General features: G+C 43.1%; 1 protein-coding gene across 6 annotated transcripts in view; it reads left to right on the top strand.

Moving 5' to 3' along the window:
• Positions 1–20169, top strand: part of LOC137383211 (E3 ubiquitin-protein ligase MGRN1-like) — a 257889-nt gene that overhangs the window by 44294 nt on the left and 193426 nt on the right. For 5 of the 6 annotated variants that reach the window (XM_068055703.1, XM_068055699.1, XM_068055698.1 and 2 more), the window contains exon 2: positions 18386–18504. In XM_068055703.1, coding sequence (XP_067911804.1) covers positions 18412–18504 — 93 coding nt within the window. In that variant the 5' untranslated portion in view covers positions 18386–18411. Of the gene's footprint in view, positions 1–3372; positions 3570–18385; positions 18505–20169 lie in introns of those variants that run through there. The other variant, XM_068055701.1, reaches the window with a different exon arrangement.

Here is a 20169-nt window from a genome sequence, read left to right as displayed (position 1 = left end):
TTCTCTCTCTGTCTGTCCCTCTGTGCCTCTGTCTGTCCCTCTGGGCCTCTCTCCCCCTCTCTCTGGCTCGCTCTGGCTCTGGCTCTGGCCCGCGCTCGCTCTGGCTCTGGCCCCCGCTCGCTCTGGCTCTGGCCCCCGCTCGCTCTGGCTCTGGCCCCCGCTCGCTCTGGCTCTGGCCCCCGCTCGCTCTGGCTCTGGCCCTGGCCCCCGCTCGCTCTGGCTCTGGCCCTGGCCCCCGCTCGCTCTGGCTCTGGCCCTGGCCCCCGCTCGCTCTGGCTCTGGCCCTGGCCCCCGCTCGCTCTGGCTCTGGCCCTGGCCCCCGCTCGCTCTGGCTCTGGCCCTGGCCCCCGCTCGCTCTGGCTCTGGCCCCTGGCCCCGCTCGCTCGCTCTGGCTCTGGCCCTGGCCCGCGCTCGCTCTGGCCCTGGCCCTGGCCCGCGCTCGCTCTGGCCTGCCCCTGGCCCGCGCTCTCTCTGGCCTGGCCCGCGCTCTCTGGCCCTGGCCCTGGCGCTCTCTCTGGCCCTGGCCCTGGCCCGCGCTCTCTCTGGCCCTGGCCCTGGCCCGCGCTCTCTCTGGCCCTGGCTCTGGCCCGCGCTCGCTCTGGCCCTGGCTCTGGCCCGCGCTCGCTCTCCTCTCTCACTCTGCCTCTCCCCTCGCTCCTCGCCCCCTCGCTCTCCCTGTAGCTCGCGCACTCGCCCCCGCCCCTGCAAGTTGTGGTACTAGTCGACGGATGTTATTGCGAATGGAAGGTGGTTTCCAGTGGCGTTCCACAGGGCTCGGTGTTGGGTCCCTTGCTGTTTGTGGTATATATTAATGATTTGGACTTCATGTGGGAGGCGTGATTAGGAAATTTGAAGATGACAGAAAAGTTGGCCATGTAGTTGATAGTGAAGAGGATAGCTGTAGACTCCATAATGGTATCACTAATTTGACTGGGTGGAAAAGTGGCAAATTGAATTCAGTCTGGAAAAGTGTGAGGTCATGGATTTGGGGAGGGCCAACAAAGCAAGGGTTACAGAATAAATGGGAGGATATTGAGAGGGGTAGAGGAAGTGGGGAGACTTTGGAGTGAATGACCACAGGTCCTTGAAGGTGGCAGGACAGGTAGATAAACTGGTGAAGAAGGCATGTGGAATGTTTTCCTTTATTGGCTGAGGTATAGCATTCAAAAGTAGGGATATTATGCTGGAACTGTATAAAATGCTGGTTAAGCCACAGGAGTAGTATTGTGTACAGTTCTGGTCACCACGTTACGGGAAGGACATAATTAGTCTGGAGAGAGTACAGAGGAGGTTTACAAGAATGTTGCCAGGGTTTGAAAATTGCAGCTGTGAGGAAACATTGGATAGGCTCGGATTGTTTTCCTTAGAACAGAGGAGGCTGAGGAGTGACTTAATTGAGGTGTACAAAATTATGAGGGGCCTGATAGAGTAGACCGGAAGGACCTATTTACCCTAGCAGAGAGGTCAGTTACCAGGTTTAACAGTTTACTGGTTACCAGTTTACAGATTTAAGGTGATTGGTAGAAGGATTAGAGGGGACATAAAAATGTTTTCACCAGAGGGGGGTGGGTGTCTGGAATTCGCTGCCTGGATCGGTGGTGCAGGTAGGAACCCTCAACTCATTTAAAAGGTACCTGGACATGCACTTGAAATGCTATAACCTGCAAGGCTATGGACCAGGTGCTGGAAGGTGGAATTAGATTGGGCAGCTAGATTTTTTTTTTTATCTGGCACGGATACAATGGGCTGAATGGCCGCCTCTCTGTGCCGTAACTTTTCTATGGTTTTGGTGGGGTGGTTGTTGGACTGCAGGTGGTTGTAGAGATTGAGAGAGATGATGCCATGAAAAAACTTAAACACAAGAATGAAAATTTTAAATTTGAGGTATTGGGGGACCAGGAGCTAATGAGGAGTGATGGATGTGTGGGTCTTGATGCAGCTTAGGATACGAATAGCAGAGTTTTGGATAAATTGGAGTGTGTAAAATGGGAGGGGGGTGGTGGAGGGGGTCAGTCAGTCAGTCTGGAGACCTTTGAAATGGTTGGCTGGAGATGATAGAGGCATGCATGAGAATTTGTTACAGATGAGCTATGATAGAGGCAAGGTGGTCAGTGTTAGGTATAAGTGGGCAGTTTTTGAGATGGAGTGGATATCGGGTCAGAAATTTACTGCAGGATCAATATTACCAACTGTCTGATTCAACCTGAGCCATGACTGGGGAACAGGATGAAATCAATGCAGATGATATCGAGATTGTGGTAAGGGCTACAGATGGTTTTGGTCTTCCCGACTTTGAATTGGAGGAATTTGGGGCTCATGTAAGACTAAGCAGTCAGACAGCACTGAGATAGTGCATGGGTTGAGAGAGGTGATGGAGAGGTAGAGATGGGTGTCGTCACTGTAGTTATGGAAGTTGACTCCATTCCTTCCTACGATGACATCAAGGAGTAAGATGTGGGTGAGGTAGGGACCAAGTATAGATCCTTGGGGGACTCTGAAGATAGCAGTGCCAAGGTAGGGAGAGGAGCCAAATAAAAACAGAGAACACTGGAAATACTCAGTGGGCCAGGCAATATCTATGCAGAGAGGAACAGAGTTAATGTTTCAGACCTTTCCTCAGTCATGGGGTTGTCATTTATGATTTTGATTGGGGCTGTTTCAGGGCAGCGGTTGGACAGGAATCTGATTGGATAGATTCAGACAAAAGGTATGCAGCTGTTATAACCGTTTTCGGTACGTTACAAAATATAAATCAAATTATCGCAGAATTTCAAATTGCAAAGTGCTGTTTGTCACAAGTAATGTGTTATATTTGCTAAGTAATTAACCCATGCAATATAATAGCGTACAATTTTCTAGTAGCTTCCTCAAAGTTATGCTTTACCTTACTTTTGTTTTCTACTTATAAAACCTTGCATGTGCACACAATCTCCTCGCTTCCCCCCCACCACTCCCTCTGTTCCACCCTAGGGCTCAAACCCAATTGTAGTCTCCCTACTGCCAGCCTGACTGAGATAACTAACTCAGAAATAAAACCTGCTCAGCAGGTCAGGTAGTATCAGCTAATTCAGTACGGGGGCTTTGAATCTGACACCTTCCTGGTTTATACTGTTGAGCTGCTTTCTAGATAAACACTGCCATTTGGGGAGTCCCATTAGTATTTCAAGCAATTTGAAAAATGCCTTTCTACTCTGCTGTTTCTTTTAAATGGCAGTTTGTTAAATTTTACATCAAAATCTCAAGGACTTGAGGGGTAATGAGTGGCTGAATTGTTTTCAACACTACAACATTAGGAATATTAATAGGCTGGAGTTTAATTATTAACGTGGAATTTTTCATCAACACCTAATGAAAATTACCATTGAAGATTGCAAAATGCTAATAACTAGTGTAGAGGAATAGGAGAGCTGTTTGACTCCTGTTTGGAAACCTTATTTTACTTTTTGCCCTATTGATCATGAAACGGATCTCTCAGCATTTGCTTGGCGTAACTTGATTCAAGCTGTAAAGCTTTTAACAATTAAGGATGGGAGATTGTGTGTCAAATGGAATGGAGAAATATTCTGGAGGTAAGAAATGTTCTTATTGTATTTTGGGGCCAGAATTAGATTCTACAGTACTTTAGGAACAGAAACAGTAGGCTTGTCAGCCAAAGCACCAGCCGTTTCTTCCCATTGTAACCAGTTAAGACTCTAATAGGTTTTTATTCCCCCTCCCCATCGATGAAATCAAAGGAGCTTGCGTTAAAATATTTTCAGTTATGTGACATATGCATGTCTGGTACTTTCCACTATTTTGTCTGACTGCTTTTTGAATGATTTTGCAACCTTGTCTGCTGAGTCTTTGTTAGCTCACTTGCTGTCAAATATTCTAAATTTGACTTGTATTGAATAAATTTTCAACTTCAAAATATATTTCAGAAGGATGAGTCCAATTATCACTATTTAGTATCTGATAAAATGTTGGAAGATTATAGTAATGTATTAGGAGAAACGTTAGGTTACATTAAGCAGACCATTTTGGCACAGAAAACTAGCTAGATCTGGTAATGTGCACATTATATGTTAACTGTCAGAAACCAGATTTCCTTGTAGATGAGTGGGTAAATGTGCTACCTGATGTGGCATTAGGGTACATAGACAATTAAGATTCTACGCCCAGTTGCTGTTCTGGGTTGGTGATCTCAGCCAGGGCAGCTTTGAGGGTGTGACCACTATGTTAACCAAGGAGTTGGAGGCAGGGCAAGAAGCGTTGGGACAGGATATATGGCAAGACTTGGAGCAAGCAGGTATATCTTACAGCAAACAAAGTTTATTTACTCAGCGAAAAACAAAGCAAATAAGTATCTATTTAGTGAGTCTATTTAAACAGAATCTTTGTGAACTACAGAAAACAGAATTCATACATGACCAAAACTGCAGCAACTGCTCCGGTTAAAGGTATTGTGTATTCTCCAGCAAAGTGCAGTAAGTGGAGGTTAGTTACAAACAAATCATGTGTGTAAGATTAATCCATCACTTGAAGTCGGGTGTGATAGACAAGACAATTATCCAATCATCTGTATTGTGGCCAGGAAATGTCATTTTATGCAGCCACGTGGGTGCGACCAGGGAAAAATAAAAGCAGCGAGGGTTTCCACCCTGATTGCTGTACACGAATCAGTGCTGGAAACTGCACATCCAATCCACGGACACGATGAGGATAGGAAGAAGCTGCAACGTGAATAACTTGGCAAAAGTTTTGGTCTGTTAAGCATGAAATGTTCAGGTAGAATTGTTGGCGCCCACACACTAGCACAGACCAGTGTCTTCAGGAGGGAATAAATTTGGAAAAGAGAAAGAACACTCAAATGTAAGATAAAATTAATAGGAAAGAGAAGGGTATTTTGTAGTATGTTTTTAAAGGTTTGATGTCAGGAGTGCTGTTGCTGAGTGCATAAACTCTTGATAAACTTGAGCTCATCCAAACTTCTGTTGCCAGCATCCTAACTCGTACCAATTCCCTATTGCCCATTACCCTTGTGCTCACTGACCTCTATTGGCTCCCAGTCTGACATGCCTTATTTGAAAATTCTCCTCTATGTTTTCAAATCCCTCCATGCTGTCACCCTTCCCTAACTCTGACTCCTCCTTGAGCCCTACCACCTTCAAGCGTCTCTACACTCCTCCAATACTGTCATGTGCATCCCCAATTTTAATTGTTTCACTATTGGCGGTTACAACTTCAGCTTCCTCGGCCCTAAGCCTCCTTAGACTGTCCGCCTATCTCACTCCTCTTTTAGGAAGCTCCTTTAAAATCTACCTCTTTGACAAAGCTGTTGCTCACCTATCCTATTATTTCCTTATGTGACTCAATGTCAAATTCTTTTGATACACCCAACGAGTTCATAGGAGTGTTATGAGTGCATTAAAGGCCCTATATAAATGCAAGCTATTGTAAGTGTAAGTGACCAGCTTCTATTTTCAAAATGGTATTAAATGGAAGATTGATTGCAGCCTCTTCAATAATATAAAATCTATATGGCAGAATCTTTGAATATTTTACTGCTAGCCTGTTGACTACAAAGCTGAAATCCTGGTATTGATGTTTGGGTTTTCTGGTCTCCCTGGTGATGACAGTTTTGTTAGTGTTAAAGACAACCATGATCGGGCATGCACAAAATCAGCTTGCCCCATTCTACTTACTTTTACATTTTCTAGGCTTCAGGAAGTTGCTGTGTATCAACAGAAATATCAGTGCATCTGGGACCTAGTTTAATATAGTACTCCCCATAAAAATACTTAACAATTTATTGTAAGAAAATGTTTTAAGTGACTGAAGCAGAATGAAAATTCCTGCTTTCAGCGATGGCTTTTTTTTCTCGCATACTATGTTGAGCTGATTAATGCAGCTCATAACAGACCTTTAATTAAAAACACATGGAAATGGGAATTGCATTTGAAATCCCAATAGCATTTACAAAAGAGATTATGATTGTTTACTGGCAATTTTTCAAGTTCTCGATAGCTCGTTCATTGAATTGCAAATAGAGAAAAATCCCCTGGTAGAGCACGCTAAATACTGAATCAATGAAGCATGATCAAAATCCATTGGTTTTCAATATGGTAAATTTTAAAATTGTATCAAACATGTTTTAGCCATTTAAATGCTGAAGATTTTTCTTGGGTTTCAGAATACTCCACATCGGATTGATGCTGCCTATTATCAAATAGTTATTAAAATATCTGAACACACATTTCTAGCTCCTATTTAGGTGGCAGGTTTGAAAATTTTTTTCTATGTGGCTGATCCCTGCAAATAGTGACAATCCCCAAACTTTTGGGGATTTTGGCCACCCAAAAAAAGTGCCATCAATACAGAAATGTTTTAAAATTAATATACAACAAAAGAAATACCTTACAGGTACTGGCTAAAATACAGAAACGTCGTCTTAAATTCCCTGATGGGGCCCCTTATGGTCCTTGGAGCATAGTTGGAAAACCTATGATGTAGGTGGGGGTGCAGTACTTTTGATTTGCTGTATTTATTTCCTTGAATTTATTATACAGCTGAAATCTTAATGCATATGTCACATCAGTTTATTGCAGTAATCTGGTCATGGTATCTCACTGTATTCAAGCACATTAAGACCGATATATAATTGATATTTGCATTAATCAAGTTGAACTGGGAGCTTGTTTTCTATTGATATTAATCATTTTATAAAGTTTCAATATACATATTGTAATGGTGGCTAAGCAGACAGGAATTGGTCTTGTCAGACTTGCACTGATGGCAGAGAAATTATATGTATATATACATAGAGCAGGAACAGGCCATTTGGCCTTGTGCCAGCAGATGAAAAATTATTTAGCCTAATCCCACTTTCCAGCTCCTGGTCTGTAGTTTTCAGCACTTCAAAGTGCAAATTTGAGTATTTTTAAAAATATGGTGAGGGTTTAAGAGCATAAGAAATAGCAGGAGTAGTCCAATTGGCCCCTCTAGCCTCCTTCGCTATTCAATAAAATCATGGCTGATCTGATCTTGGCCTCAACTTCACTTTCCTTCCTGTTCCCCATAACCCTTAAACCTGCCTGTAGTTCAAAAATCTATCTCCGCCTTGAATATATTCAATGAATAACCTGCTAGAGCTGTCTGAAGTAGAGAGTTCCAAAAATTCAGAAAATAAATTCCTTCTCATCTCTGTCTTAAATGGGCTACCCTATATTCTGAAACTATGCTCCCTAGTTATAGATTCTTCTACGAGGGTTTCTGCTTCTACTGTATGTAACAGCCTCGACAAACAAATTTTTCTGCAGCACCTGTGGAAGAGCCTGTCACTCTAGAATTGGCCGTTATAGCCACTCCAGGCGCTGCTTCACAAACCACTGACCACCTCCAGGCGCTTATCCATTGTCTCTCGAGATAAGGAGGCCAAAGAAGTATTATCAGGCAGTGAGTTCCAGATCTTTGCGTTTAAAAGGTTTCTCCTCAACAGCCCTCTAATCCTTGTACCAATTACATTAAATCTGTGGCCCCTGCTTATTAACCTTTCTGCTAACTGGGATAGGCCCATCCTATCCACTCTTTCTCGGCCCCTCATAATTTTATACACCTCAATTAAATCTCCCCTTAGCCTCTTCTGTTACAAAGAAGACTACCCTAACCTTGATTAGATTAGAGATACAGCACTGAAACAGGCCCTTCAGCCCACCGAGTCTGTGCCGAACATCAACCACCCATTTATACTAATCCTACACTAATCCCATATTCCTACCAAACATCCCCACCTGTCCCTATATTTCCCTACCAACTACCTATACTAGTGACAATTTATAATGGCCAATTTACCTATCAACCTGCAAGTCTTTTGGCTTGTGGGAGGAAACCGGAGCACCCGGAGAAAACCCACGCAGACACAGGGAGAACTTGCAAGCTCCACACAGGCAGTACCCGGAATCGAACCCGGGTCCCTGGAACTGTGAGGCTGCGGTGCTAACCACTGCGCCACTGTGCCGCCCATAACCTGTCCAGTCTTTCCTAATAGCGAAATGTCTCCATTCCTGGCAACATGGAATCATGGAATGGTTACAACACAGGAGGTCATTTGGCCTATCGAGTCAATACAGCTCTTTGCAAGAAGAACTCAGCTCGACCCACTCCTCCGTCCTTTCCCTGTAGCCCTGCAATTTTTTCTCTTCAGATAATCCAATTCCCTTTTGAAAACCACAATTGATTCTGCCTCCATACTCTCAGGCAGTGGATTCCAGATCCTAACTGCTTGCTGTGTAAAAAAAAAAAAGTTTTTAACTTGTGTTGCTGTTGGTTCTTTTACCATTCAACTTAAATACGTGTCCTTTGGTTCTCGACACTTCTGCCAATGGGAACAGTTTCTCCTTATATACTCAGTCCAGACCTTCATGATTTTGAACACCTCTATCAAATCTCCTCTCAACCTTCTGGAGAATAGTCCCAGTTTCTCCAATCTGTCCACATAACTGAAGTTTCTCATCACTGGAACCATTCCCGTAAATCTTTTCTGTACCTCTCTAAAGCCTTCACATCCTTCCTAAAGTGCAGTGCTCAGAACTGGACACAATACTCAGTTGAAGCCAAACCAGTATTTTTCTAAAGGTTCACCATTTCTACTTTGCTTTTGTACTCTATGCCTCTATTTATAAAGGCCAGGAACCTGTCTGCTTTTTTAACCACTTTCTTAACCTGCCCTGCCATCTTCCAACAGTTTGTGTACATATAGCCCAGGTCTCTCTCTTCCTGCAGTGTCTTTAGAATTGTACTTTTAATTTTATATTGTCGCTCCTCGTTCTTTGTCCTAGAATATATCACTTCACACTTCTCGGTATTAATTTTCATCTGCTGTGAATCCTCCAATTACACCAGCCTGTCTGCGCCCGCTTGAAGTCTATCACTATCCTCCTCACATTTCACAATACTTCCAAGTTTTGTGTCATCTGCAGATTTTGAAATTGTACCCGTCTAGATTATTAATATAGATCAGGAAAAGCAGTGGTCCTAGTACTGACCTGTAGGGAACCCTACAATATACTTTCTTCCAGCCTGGAAATCAGACATTCACCATTACTGTTTCCTGTCTTGCAGCCAACTTTGTATCCATGCTGCTATTGTCCCTTTTATTCCTGGGGCTTCAACTTTGCTGACAAGCCTATTACGTGGCACTTTTATCAAATGCCCTTTGGAAGTCCATGTACACCACATCAACAGTATTACCCTCATCAACCCTCTCAGTTACCTTGTCAAAAGAACTCAATCAAGTTAGTTAAACATGATTTGTCTTTAACAAATCCATGCTGGCTTTCCTTAATTAATCCATGTTTGTTCAAATGACGCTTAATTTTATCCGAGATTATAATTTTAAATGATTTTCCACCACCGAGGTTAAACTGACTGGCCTGTAGTTGCTGCACTTATCCTTATGCCCTTTTTTTGATCAAGGGTGTAATGTTTGTAATTCTCCAGTCATCTGGCACCACCCCTGTATCTAATGAGAATTGAATGATTATGGCCAGTGCCTCCCCAATTTCCACCCTTACTTCCCTCTATCCTCGGATACATCCCATCCAGTCCTGGTGACCTCTCCTCGCAAACGCCACTGTATTTTTTTTTACGTAAAAAGGAAAGGCACGACGGTACATTACTCTTCCACATGCCATGGGTAATCACCAAAGCCGGCTTAGTTTAAAAGCTGTTGGCATTTTAAGTGACATTTGTGAGGAGTTTTGCTGCAGTCTGCGAAAATGTGGCAGCTGTTGTTTGTGTTTGGCAGATGCTTTCAAATCTGTGCAGTAATGTGTAAAATGTTTACAATCAATTCCCAGTGTTATTGGAACTTCCCTGAACTGCTAGTTATTTTCCATTACAGGAATGTTATTTTGTGTTTTAAATAACAGTGGAGAATGATAATTTTGTTTTGTGGCATTCCCCTCCCCCACTCCACTGAGCAAAGTTTTGAGACAGGACTGTAACAAAGAACAGTACAGCACAGGAACAGGCCATTCGGCCCTCCAAGCCTGCGCCGATCTTGATGCCTGCCTAAACTAACACCGTCTGCACTTTTTTTAAATTTAGAGATACAGCACTGAAACAGGCCCTTCGGCCCACCGAGTCTGCGCCGACCATCAACCACCCATTTATACTAATCCTACGCTAATTCCATATTCCTACCACATCCCCACCTGTCCCTATATTTCCCTATCTCCTACCTATACTAGAGGCAATTTATAATTGCCAATTTACCTATCAACCTGCAAATCTTTGGCATGTGGGAGGAAACCGGAGCACCCGGAGGAAACCCACGCAGACACAGGGAGAACTTGCAAACTCCACACAGGCAGTACCCAGAATTGAACCCGGGTCGCTGGAGCTGTGAGGCTGCGGTGCTAACCACTGTGCCGCCACTTCCGGGGCCCATATCCCTCTATTCCCTTCCTATTCATATATTTGTCAAGATGTCTCATAAACGTCGCTATCGTATCTGCTTCCACCACCTCCCCTGGCAGCAAGTTCCAAGCACTCACCACCCTCTGTGTAAAAAAAAACTTGCCTCGCACATCCCCTCTAAACTTTGCCCCTCGCACCTTAAACCTATGTCCCCTAGTAACTGACTCTTCCACCCTGGGAAAAAGCTTCTGACTATCCACTCTGTCCATGCGCTCATAACTTTGTAAACCTCTATCATGTCGCCCCTCCACCTCCCAGTGAAAACAATCCGGGTTTTTCCAACCTCTCCTCATAGCTAATGCCCTCCAGACCAGGCAACATCCTGGTAAACCTCCTCTGTACCCTCTCCAAAGCCTCCACGTCCTTCTGGTACTGTGGCGACCAGAGTTGCATGCAATATTCTAAGTGTGGCCTAACTAAAGTTCTGAACAGCAGCAACATGACTTGCCAATTTTTATACTCTATGCCCCGACCGATGAAGGCAAGCATGCCGTATGCCTTCTTGACTACCTTATCCACCTGCGTTACCACTTTCAGTGACCTGTGGACCTGTACGCCCAGATCTCTCTGCCTGTCAATACTCCTAAGGGTTCTGTCATTTACTGTATACCTCCCACCTGCATTAGACCTTCCAAAATGCATTACCTCACATTTGTCGGATTAAACTCCATCTGCCGTTTCTCCGCCCAAGTCTCCAACCGATCTGTATCCTGCTGTATCCTCTGACAATCCTCATCATTATCCGCAATTCCACCAACCTTTGTGTCGTCCGCAAACTTACTAATCAGACCAGCTGCGTTTTCCTCCAAATCATTTATATATACTACAAAGAGCAAAGGTCCCAGCACTGATCCCTGCGGAACACCACTAGTCACATCCCTCCATTCAGAAAAACACCCATCCACTGATACCCTCTGTCTTCTATGACCGAGCCAGTTCTGTATCCATCTTGCCAGCTCACCTCTGATCCCGTGTGACTTCACCTTCTGTACCAGTCTGCCATGCGGGACCTTGTCAAAGGCTTTACTAAAGTCCATATAGATAACATCCACTGCCCTTCCTTCATCAATCATCTTTGTCACTTCCTCAAAAAACTCAATCAAATTAGTAAGACACGACCTCCCCTTCACAAAACCATGCTATCTCTCGCTAATAAGTTCGTTTGTTTCCAAATGGGAGGAAATCCTGTCCCGAGTAATCCTCTCTAATCGTTTCCCTACCAATGACGTAAGGCTCACCAGCCTATAATTTCCTGGATTATCCTTGCCACCCTTCTTAAACAAAGGAACAACATTGGCTATTCTCCAGTCCTCAGGGACCTCACCTGTAGCCAATGAGGATGCAAAGATTTCTGTCAAGGCCCCAGCAATTTCTTCCCTTGCCTCCCTCAGTATTCTAGGGTAGATCCCATCAGGCCCTGGGGACTTATCTACCTTAATGCTTTGCAAGACACCCAACACCACCTCCTTTTTGATAATGAGATGACTGAGACTATCTGCACTCCCTTCCCTAGGCTCATCATCCACCAAGTCCTTCTCTTTGGTGAATACTGATGCAAAGTACTCATTTAGCACCTCGCCCAATTCCTGTGGCTCCACACATAGATTCCCATCTCTGTCCTTGAGTGGGCCAACCCTTTCCCTGGTTACCCTCTTGCTCTTTATATATGTATAAAAAGCCTTGGGATTTTCCTTAATCCTGTTTGCCAATGACTTTTCATGACCCCTTTTAGCCCTCCTAACTCCTTGCTTAAGTTCCTTCCTACTGTCTTTATATTCCTCAAGTGCTTCATCTGTTCCTAGCCTTCCAGCCCTTACAAATGCTTCTTCTTTCTTTTTGACTCGGCTCACAATATCCCATGTTATCCAAACTTCCCAAAACTTGCCAAACTTGTCTTTCTTCCTCACAGGAACATGCTGGTCCTGGATTCTAATCAGCTGACGTTTGAAAGACTCCCACATGTCAGATGTTGATTTACCCTCAAACAGCCGCCCCCAATCTAAATTCTTCAGGTCCTGCCTAATATTGTTATAATTAGCCTTCCCCCAATTTAGCACCTTCACCCGAGGACTACTCTTATCCTTATCCACAAGTACCTTAAAACTTATGGAATTATGGTCACTGCTCCCGAAATGCTCCCCCACTGAAACTTCGACCACCTGGCCGGGCTCATTCCCCAATACCAGGTCCAGAATGGCCCCATCCCTAGTTGGACTATCTACATACTGTTTCAAGAAGCCCTCCTGGATGCTCCTCACAAATTCTGCCCCATCCAAGCCCCTAGCACTAAGTGAGTCCCAGTCAATATTGGGGAAGTTAAAATCACCCACCACCACAACCCTGTTACCTTTACATCTTTCCAAAATCTGTCTACATATCTGCTCCTCTACCTCCCGCTGGCTGTTGGGAGGCCTGTAGTAAACCCCCAACATCGTGACTGCACCCTTCCTATTCCTGAGCCCTACCCATATTGCCTCGCTGCATGAGCCCTCCGAGGTGTCCTCCCGCAGTACAGCTGTGATATTCTCCTTAACCAGTAATGCAACTCCCCCACCCCTTTTACATCCCCCTCTATCCCGCCTGAAGCTTCTAATGCCTGGAACATTTAGCTGCCAATCCTGCCCTTCCCTCAACCAAGTCTCTGTAATAGCAACAACATCATATTTCCAAGTACTAATCCAAGCTCTAAGTTCATCTGCCTTACCTGTTATACTTCTCGCATTGAAACAAATGCACTTCAGACCACCAGTCCCGCTGTGCTCAGCAGCATCTCCCTGCCTGCTTTTCCTCTTAGTCCTACTGGCCTTATTTACTATGTCCTCCTCATTTATTTCACTAGCTGTCTTACTGCTCTGGTTCCCGCCCCCCTGCCACACTAGTTTAAACCCTCCCGAGTGATGCTAGTAAACCTTGCAGCCAGGATATTAGTGCCCCTCCAGTTTAGATGCAACCCGTCCTTCTTGTACAGGTCCCATCTGTCCCTGAAGAGAGCCCAATGGTCCAGATATCTGAAACCCTCCCTCCTACACCAGCTGCTCAGCCACGTGTTTAGCTGCACTATCTTCCTATTTCTAGCCTCACTGGCATGTGGCACAGGGAGTAATCCAGATATTACAACCCTCGAGGTCCTGTCTTTTAACTTACTACCTAACTCCCTAAACTCCCCCTGCAGGACCTCATCACTCTTCTTGCCTATGTCATTGGTACCGATGTGTACCACAACCTCTTATTTATATAATCTTTTATATTGCTTTTAGACTACAGCACTGGCACTGTGCTTCATTTCCTTTCACACTGCCGCAGTGACAAACCACGGTATGGGGTAGGTGGTGGCGTAGTGGTAATGTCACTGTACTGGTAATCCAGTGCTCTGGGGACATGGGTTCGAATCCCACCACGGCAGATCATGACATTTTAATTCCAGTTAATAAAATCTGGAATTAAAAAGCTAGTCAAATAGTGACCATGAAACCATTGTCGATTGCTGTAAAAACCCATCTGGTTTACTAATGTCCTTTAGGGAAGGAAATCTGCTGTCCTTACCTGGTCTGGCCTGCATGTGACTCCAGACCAACAGCAATGTGGTTGACTCTTAAATGCCCTCTGAAATTAGCAATTAAGGATGCCCGCATCCCACAAACGAGTAAAATAATGGATATAAGCACATCTTTGCTGGATGTTTTGCTGGGAATAAAACCATCTGGCAGAGCTGGTCTAACATGAGTAACTGTACTTGATGTGAAAAAGCAGCCAGAGTGAAGCAAGCCCCAAACATAACTTAAAAATTAAAAAGCAAGCTCTGCCATCCAGTGATTGAAAAGAACTGACTGTACTACCAGCTGTTTTGATTTATTAAAAATCTCATTGGAGGTCGAAGGCGGGTGTATATCACTCCGCATGTGCAGAATTCAGCCTTCCTCCAAATTCATAGTGCAAGTGAGCAGTGTAACTGTAGCTTGCAGTTCATAACATTTATTATTCATTCATGATCTGCCTTTCAGATAATTCATTCTTTTTCTCATTCCTCCTCTCTTTAGAGCTCAGCAGTCCAGGAGAGTCTGTATCCTGAGGTGTATTTGATCAACATTTTCTGTATAACCTTAGTTCCATACCTGACTGCAAATTATTTCAGCTGCTTTCTTACGTGTTGCACTTTACAGCCATTTGGTGCAAATTTTAATCCCTAGTCTCAGATGTCTTTGGTGCCTAGACGTTTTTCATGGGAAAACCCAACAAAAATGATAGATTATTTAACCCAATTGGCCCAGTTACAAGACCTTTCAGTCGTTACATAATATTATAGTGATGAGGTGGACAGAAAAAAATATACTGAATCCACCATCCATTTTTGGGGTTTTGTTACAAATTTGTCATAGATGTAGGGACTTTCCTTTAATAACCTCATCAAACAGGATGGTAAGAGTGGAACATGCGAGTAGGAGTACCGCTCACTGATGCCCTTCTCTCCATTCCAGTAATTAGTGGATCAGATACATGCGGGAGGGTGACAGGTCGATCGATATTCCTTGATTATACCCTGAGCTTCTACTGCAAATAAAAGGCCAGTTATCAAACCTGAATTAACAACAGAACTCATAAATAAAAATATGTAACCACTTTTATACTTGGTACATACAATGTGCAGTGCTACTACTGTTTTCTTAATAGTTTATATACAGTATATAACAGTATATATTGAATTTAGAGCTGTGCTTGTGTAATCTGATGGTGTCTTAACAAGATAATTGGAAGTACCTTCCAAACCCGTGACCTCTACCACCTAGAAGGACAAGGGCAGCAGATGCATGGGAACACCACCACCTGCAAGTTCCCCTGCAAGCCACACACCATCCTGATTGGAACTATATCGCCGTTCCTTCACTGTCACTGGATCAAAAACCTGGAACTCTCTTCCTAATACGTGTACCGACACTGAAGGCCTGCTTGGGTCTGCAAAAAAAAAAACCCGACCCGAGCCCGACAGAACCACATCTGACCCGAGCCCGACCCGGGCCGAGTCCTTCCATTTTTTTCCCGCGCCTGTCCCGACCCGACCATCAGTTAACTTACCTTCCGTTTTTCACTTTGTTACTGATCTGCACAAGCTTAAAATAACTAACAAAACCACCTTTCTAGTCCAAAAATTAAATTAACATTGGAGCCACTTATCTGTGATGGAGCGTGTCTGACCCGGCCCAAGCCCAAATGCCGGACCTGGAAGTGCAACCCGACCTGAACCTGACACTGTCGGGTCCTGTCTGGTTCGGGTCGGGTAGCCGGCCTTTAACCTACGCCCCAAGGACTGCAGCGGTTCGAGAAGGCAACTCACCACCACTTTCTCAAGGGCAGTTGAGGATGGGCAATAAATGCTGGCCTAGCCAGCAACGTCCACATCCCACAAATGAATAAAAAAACCTCATAATTTAACAGTGTCCTTATGCCTCCCAATTTGGTACATAAAGACCGGCATAACAGTTTCTAACAGTTCTCAGAAATGTATCAAAGCACTTTAAACACAGTGAATTACTTTGGGGAAAAGTGATGTGGCAATCATTCTCCACTTAGCAAGATTCCACAAACAGCAATAAGATGAAGAACCACTAAATCTGCTTTTGATATTAGTTGAAGGAAAAATGTTGTCTAGGATACGAAGAGAACTCCCTGCTCTTTGCACAGTGCCATAAGATCAGTGAACATTGGCTTGAAACAGGTGCATGATGCATGGTTAATTTGATGGATGACACCTCCATCAATGCAATGTTTAAGTCCCGGTGTTTGATACAAGTTCACAAGTATGAGGGCTACTAACAAGCATTTCCGTAAGGCATATATCGAGAATTTTTTTTAAATGCCTTGGACAGTTCCTTACCTGGCATTAAATTCTCCATGCACCAGTTTCACTTTTTTTCTATTTGATCATTTGATACAATATTTAAGAAATAGAATATTGATATAATTTGCAAGCCAAAAGAATCCTAAATAATATTGCTATCTGTAACCCAACCTTTTCACCCTTGAAGTGGGTATTTTCTCAATGTTGAGTTAGGAACAGAAAGGTGACAGCTATAAAAGATGACTGCCGGAGACCTGCAAAATGATCAATTACAGCAGTAGCAACCAATTTTTATACGATATTTTATTGTGTCTGATTTCCAGCATAGTAATGTCTATTTTGCATAACTCAGTAGGTTGAATCAAATGGCTTTTTAAAATTTCATTGCTAGGTTTAAATAAAATACGTCCATGCTGAATGATACTGATTTTGTGTTTAAAAAAATCTTTTGAAATGTTCAATGCAGTCAAGCTTTACAGGATTTCCTGTAATGGTGTCCACAGTGAGCTGGAGGATACTTTTGAGGCCAGCCTTCAACCTATGCCTGAAATTTGCTCAAAATAGAGGAGTGGCCATGCAACCTGCCCAAAAGCCAGCGTTGGGGGTGGGGTGTGGGGGGGCTGGTTCAAACTACTTTCAAGTTAGACCTCGAAAAAGGTCTCTCTGTCTATAATTTCTCTCTCTCTCTCACTGCCCTCTCCCCAAGCATGTCTCTGATCCTAATCCTTAGCTAGTTTTCTGCCCTTTTCCCTTTCCCCCTCAAAAAGTTCTCTGTTCCACTCCTTCCCCCTCAGTTTCAGGGTCTTTCTCCCTTTTATTCCCACCTCCTTCCCCCCCAGACCCAGCAGTATTGATCTTTGACTCTCAGACCCCATTCCAAAAGTTAAAGTGCTGCTGAAATAAATAGTTAAAGTACATGTGTTGGAACTATGGCTAAAAGTGGTGACTTGGGAAATATAGTCATCCACATTGGAGACTGCTGCACGTGGGCATTTTGTTGGTTTACATGAAGACACATTAAGCCCCCAAAGGTGAGGAGACAGCTGGCTGGATAAGATTCTTTTTGTATAGTGCAGGATATATCTGGATGCTTAATGTTTGAGAAGTGGGGGGGGAGGGGGGGGGCAGGGATGTTGAAGGAGGCAAAACGAGTTGTTGAAACATAGGAAATGGGAGCAGGAGTCGGCCACTTGAGCCTGTCGTGCCATTCAACTAGATCATGGCTGAAACCAAGGTAATATTGTGAATTTTTAATTTTCTTTTAAATGTATTGTATATTTATAGGAGAATGGAATAGTTTGAAGAGGATCCCTCATTGTGGCTGTATTTTAGTTATTTGCTGGAATATTTTTGGTCAGAACATTAGAACGAAGAGGAAAGTTTTGCACAATATATTTGGTAAATTTAAGTCTCAAGTAGCTAATCGGAAAGGAGAAAAACTGAAACTACAAATGAGGAAGAGTAAGGGTACTTAACTGATTTAAAAGGAAGGAAAAGAATGACAAGCAGGCAGGATGTAATTGATTGAAATTTTATTATAAAGATCAGTTATTTTCCTGTGGTGGTGTGCGTAGTAAGTCAGCTGACTATTTTATGACAGGCAATTACATGGTATAATGCTCCAATGTAGTCTTCTGCTGCTAAGGTGCAGCTGCATTTAAGTTTGTCTGCATGCTTAAGACCATAAAGTGTAATTGCTGCAAATAAAGAGAGTTCAATCTGGTTTAATTGCTATTTGGTAAGAGATGTTTGCACATCAGAGTGCTTTTTGGCTTCACCTCGGGGAAAAAATATGAAATTACTCAATACTTCAAAGTGTGGCATCTGAAATTACACACAAAGTGTGATGGATGCTTCAAAACGTTTTTATAGATGAATTTGTTTAATCCTTGTTTCCATAACAGCCAATCTTGGGAGTTTTGCATGAATCAGCCCATTTATATCATAATGCAGTTGTTTAAATATAATTATTTCTGAAGTGAAAAAACTTTGTATTTAATAATATCAGCGATTACATTAATTATATTAAATGTTATCTCCACTTCATTTCTCATACAGTGCTGTTAATAAATAGATTACTGTTTGATATTCCAGGGAATTACTTTGCAAGTCATTTCTTCATGGGTGGTGAGAAGTTTGATACACCACATCCTGAGGGATACCTGTTTGGTGAGAATATGGACTTGAATTTCTTGGGAAACCGCCCTGTACAGGTATTGTATATTCAGTACCAACCATTAAACTGATGCAACTAACTAACAGTGCCAAATATGTACTATAGTAAACTTGTGGGTCACTGTACTAACAAGAGGACATTGTTGTTTGAATCCACTTCTCTTTTCATCTTTAAATTAAAGAATTAAATCCTTTCCTTCCAGTTTCATTCCAAATACAAATAAATACAGACTCATAACCAACAACAAAAGCTTGCACTTGTATAGTGCTTTTACTATAATAAAACATTTCATGGTGCTCAGAGGGGCAAATAGAAACAAACACTGAGCAGTGGTGGGAGAAGGATTATGGTGAACAAGGGCATAATTGAAGAGAGAGGTATTGAGAAGGCTTTTGAAGGAGAGAGGTAGGTGTCAAGGTGGTGGGTTTTAGGGAGAGTACCTGAATGGAGTCAAGAAAACTGAATGCTCTGTGACCAAATGAGGTTCAGAGGGTGATGAAAACGAAGCCAGAGCCAAAAGAATAATGGGTGCGTATAGGAACATGGAGCTGGAGCAAGTTACAAAAATATGGTGGAGAGAGGCCATGGAAGGACTTGTGAATGATGAGAAGGATTTTGAGATTGTGTTGAAGGATAGCTGATGAAGATTAAACCTGACAGGGTAATTTGAAGTTGTGTTAAGAAAGGATATTGGGCAGAGATTTTGGAGGAGTTTTTTTTTAAGGATGGACTTTGTGAAGCCCGGAAGAGTCTGTAGGTGACAAGACATGGGTAAGTGTTTCAGTGGCATCAGTGAGTAAGGTAGGAATGAAGATGGATTATACTTGGAGGTGATTTTGGTGGAGATTGAATAGGGTGCCAAAATACTTACCATTGGGCTTAGCCTGAATGAGCTACCAGTGATAGGGGTGGAGTTGAGGAAAAGAATTGACAGTTGAATTTTTGGCACAAGTTGAATGGGATGGTTTTAATTTTACATTCCTTGACTGAAGGAAATTTTTGCTGTCAGCTGGTAAATGTCATCAGTATGTTTGAAATCTAACCCCACGTCTGCAAATGATGTCACCAAGGGACAGCATAAAGATAGAGAAAAGGAAAGAACCAGGAATGGAGTTTTCGGCCATATCAATGCTGATAATCTGGGGTGGAATGAGAAGCTATTTTGGAAGATGTGCTGGCTTCATTGGAACAGGTAGGAGTGGAAACAACCTGATGATGTACCAGAGAAGGCTTTAATGTTGTGGAGGCAGGTGTGCGGCAGCAATTGAAAAGTGGCAGTTCCTGGCAATGAGCATTTATCTTGTCACTGTAGGTGAATAATTATAATTGAATATACACAAGTGGTAAGAACAGTTGTTAAAATTGTTCCATTATCGTTACTTAGTTTGAACCCTGCAACTTTTCCAATGATTGGGGAAGCTTTGTACAGATGCGTAGTGGCAAAACTGACTCATTTTCTATAGAAAGGGAAGCAGGGGTACTTCAGCTGCTCAGTCTGACAGCAGTCACATTTGTTTGCCTCTTTTGTTTCCAGTGTCTGTGCATTTGCTTAGTATTGGAGGTAATGATTTTGCTGCTTTCAGAAGCCTGTTCATAATTTGAGTACTCATTGCTTGTGAGTTCAGTAATTTTCATGTTTACTGCCAACTACAACAGGGAAGTGTTGGCAAACTCATAGTGTAAATCACTGACGCAATGAATG

Source organism: Heterodontus francisci, chromosome 24 (assembly GCF_036365525.1).
Source record: "Heterodontus francisci isolate sHetFra1 chromosome 24, sHetFra1.hap1, whole genome shotgun sequence".
Classification (NCBI taxonomy): domain Eukaryota; kingdom Metazoa; phylum Chordata; class Chondrichthyes; order Heterodontiformes; family Heterodontidae; genus Heterodontus; species Heterodontus francisci.
The sequence above is the reverse complement of the archived record's forward strand: the minus strand, read 5'-3'. Positions and strand labels throughout refer to the sequence as shown.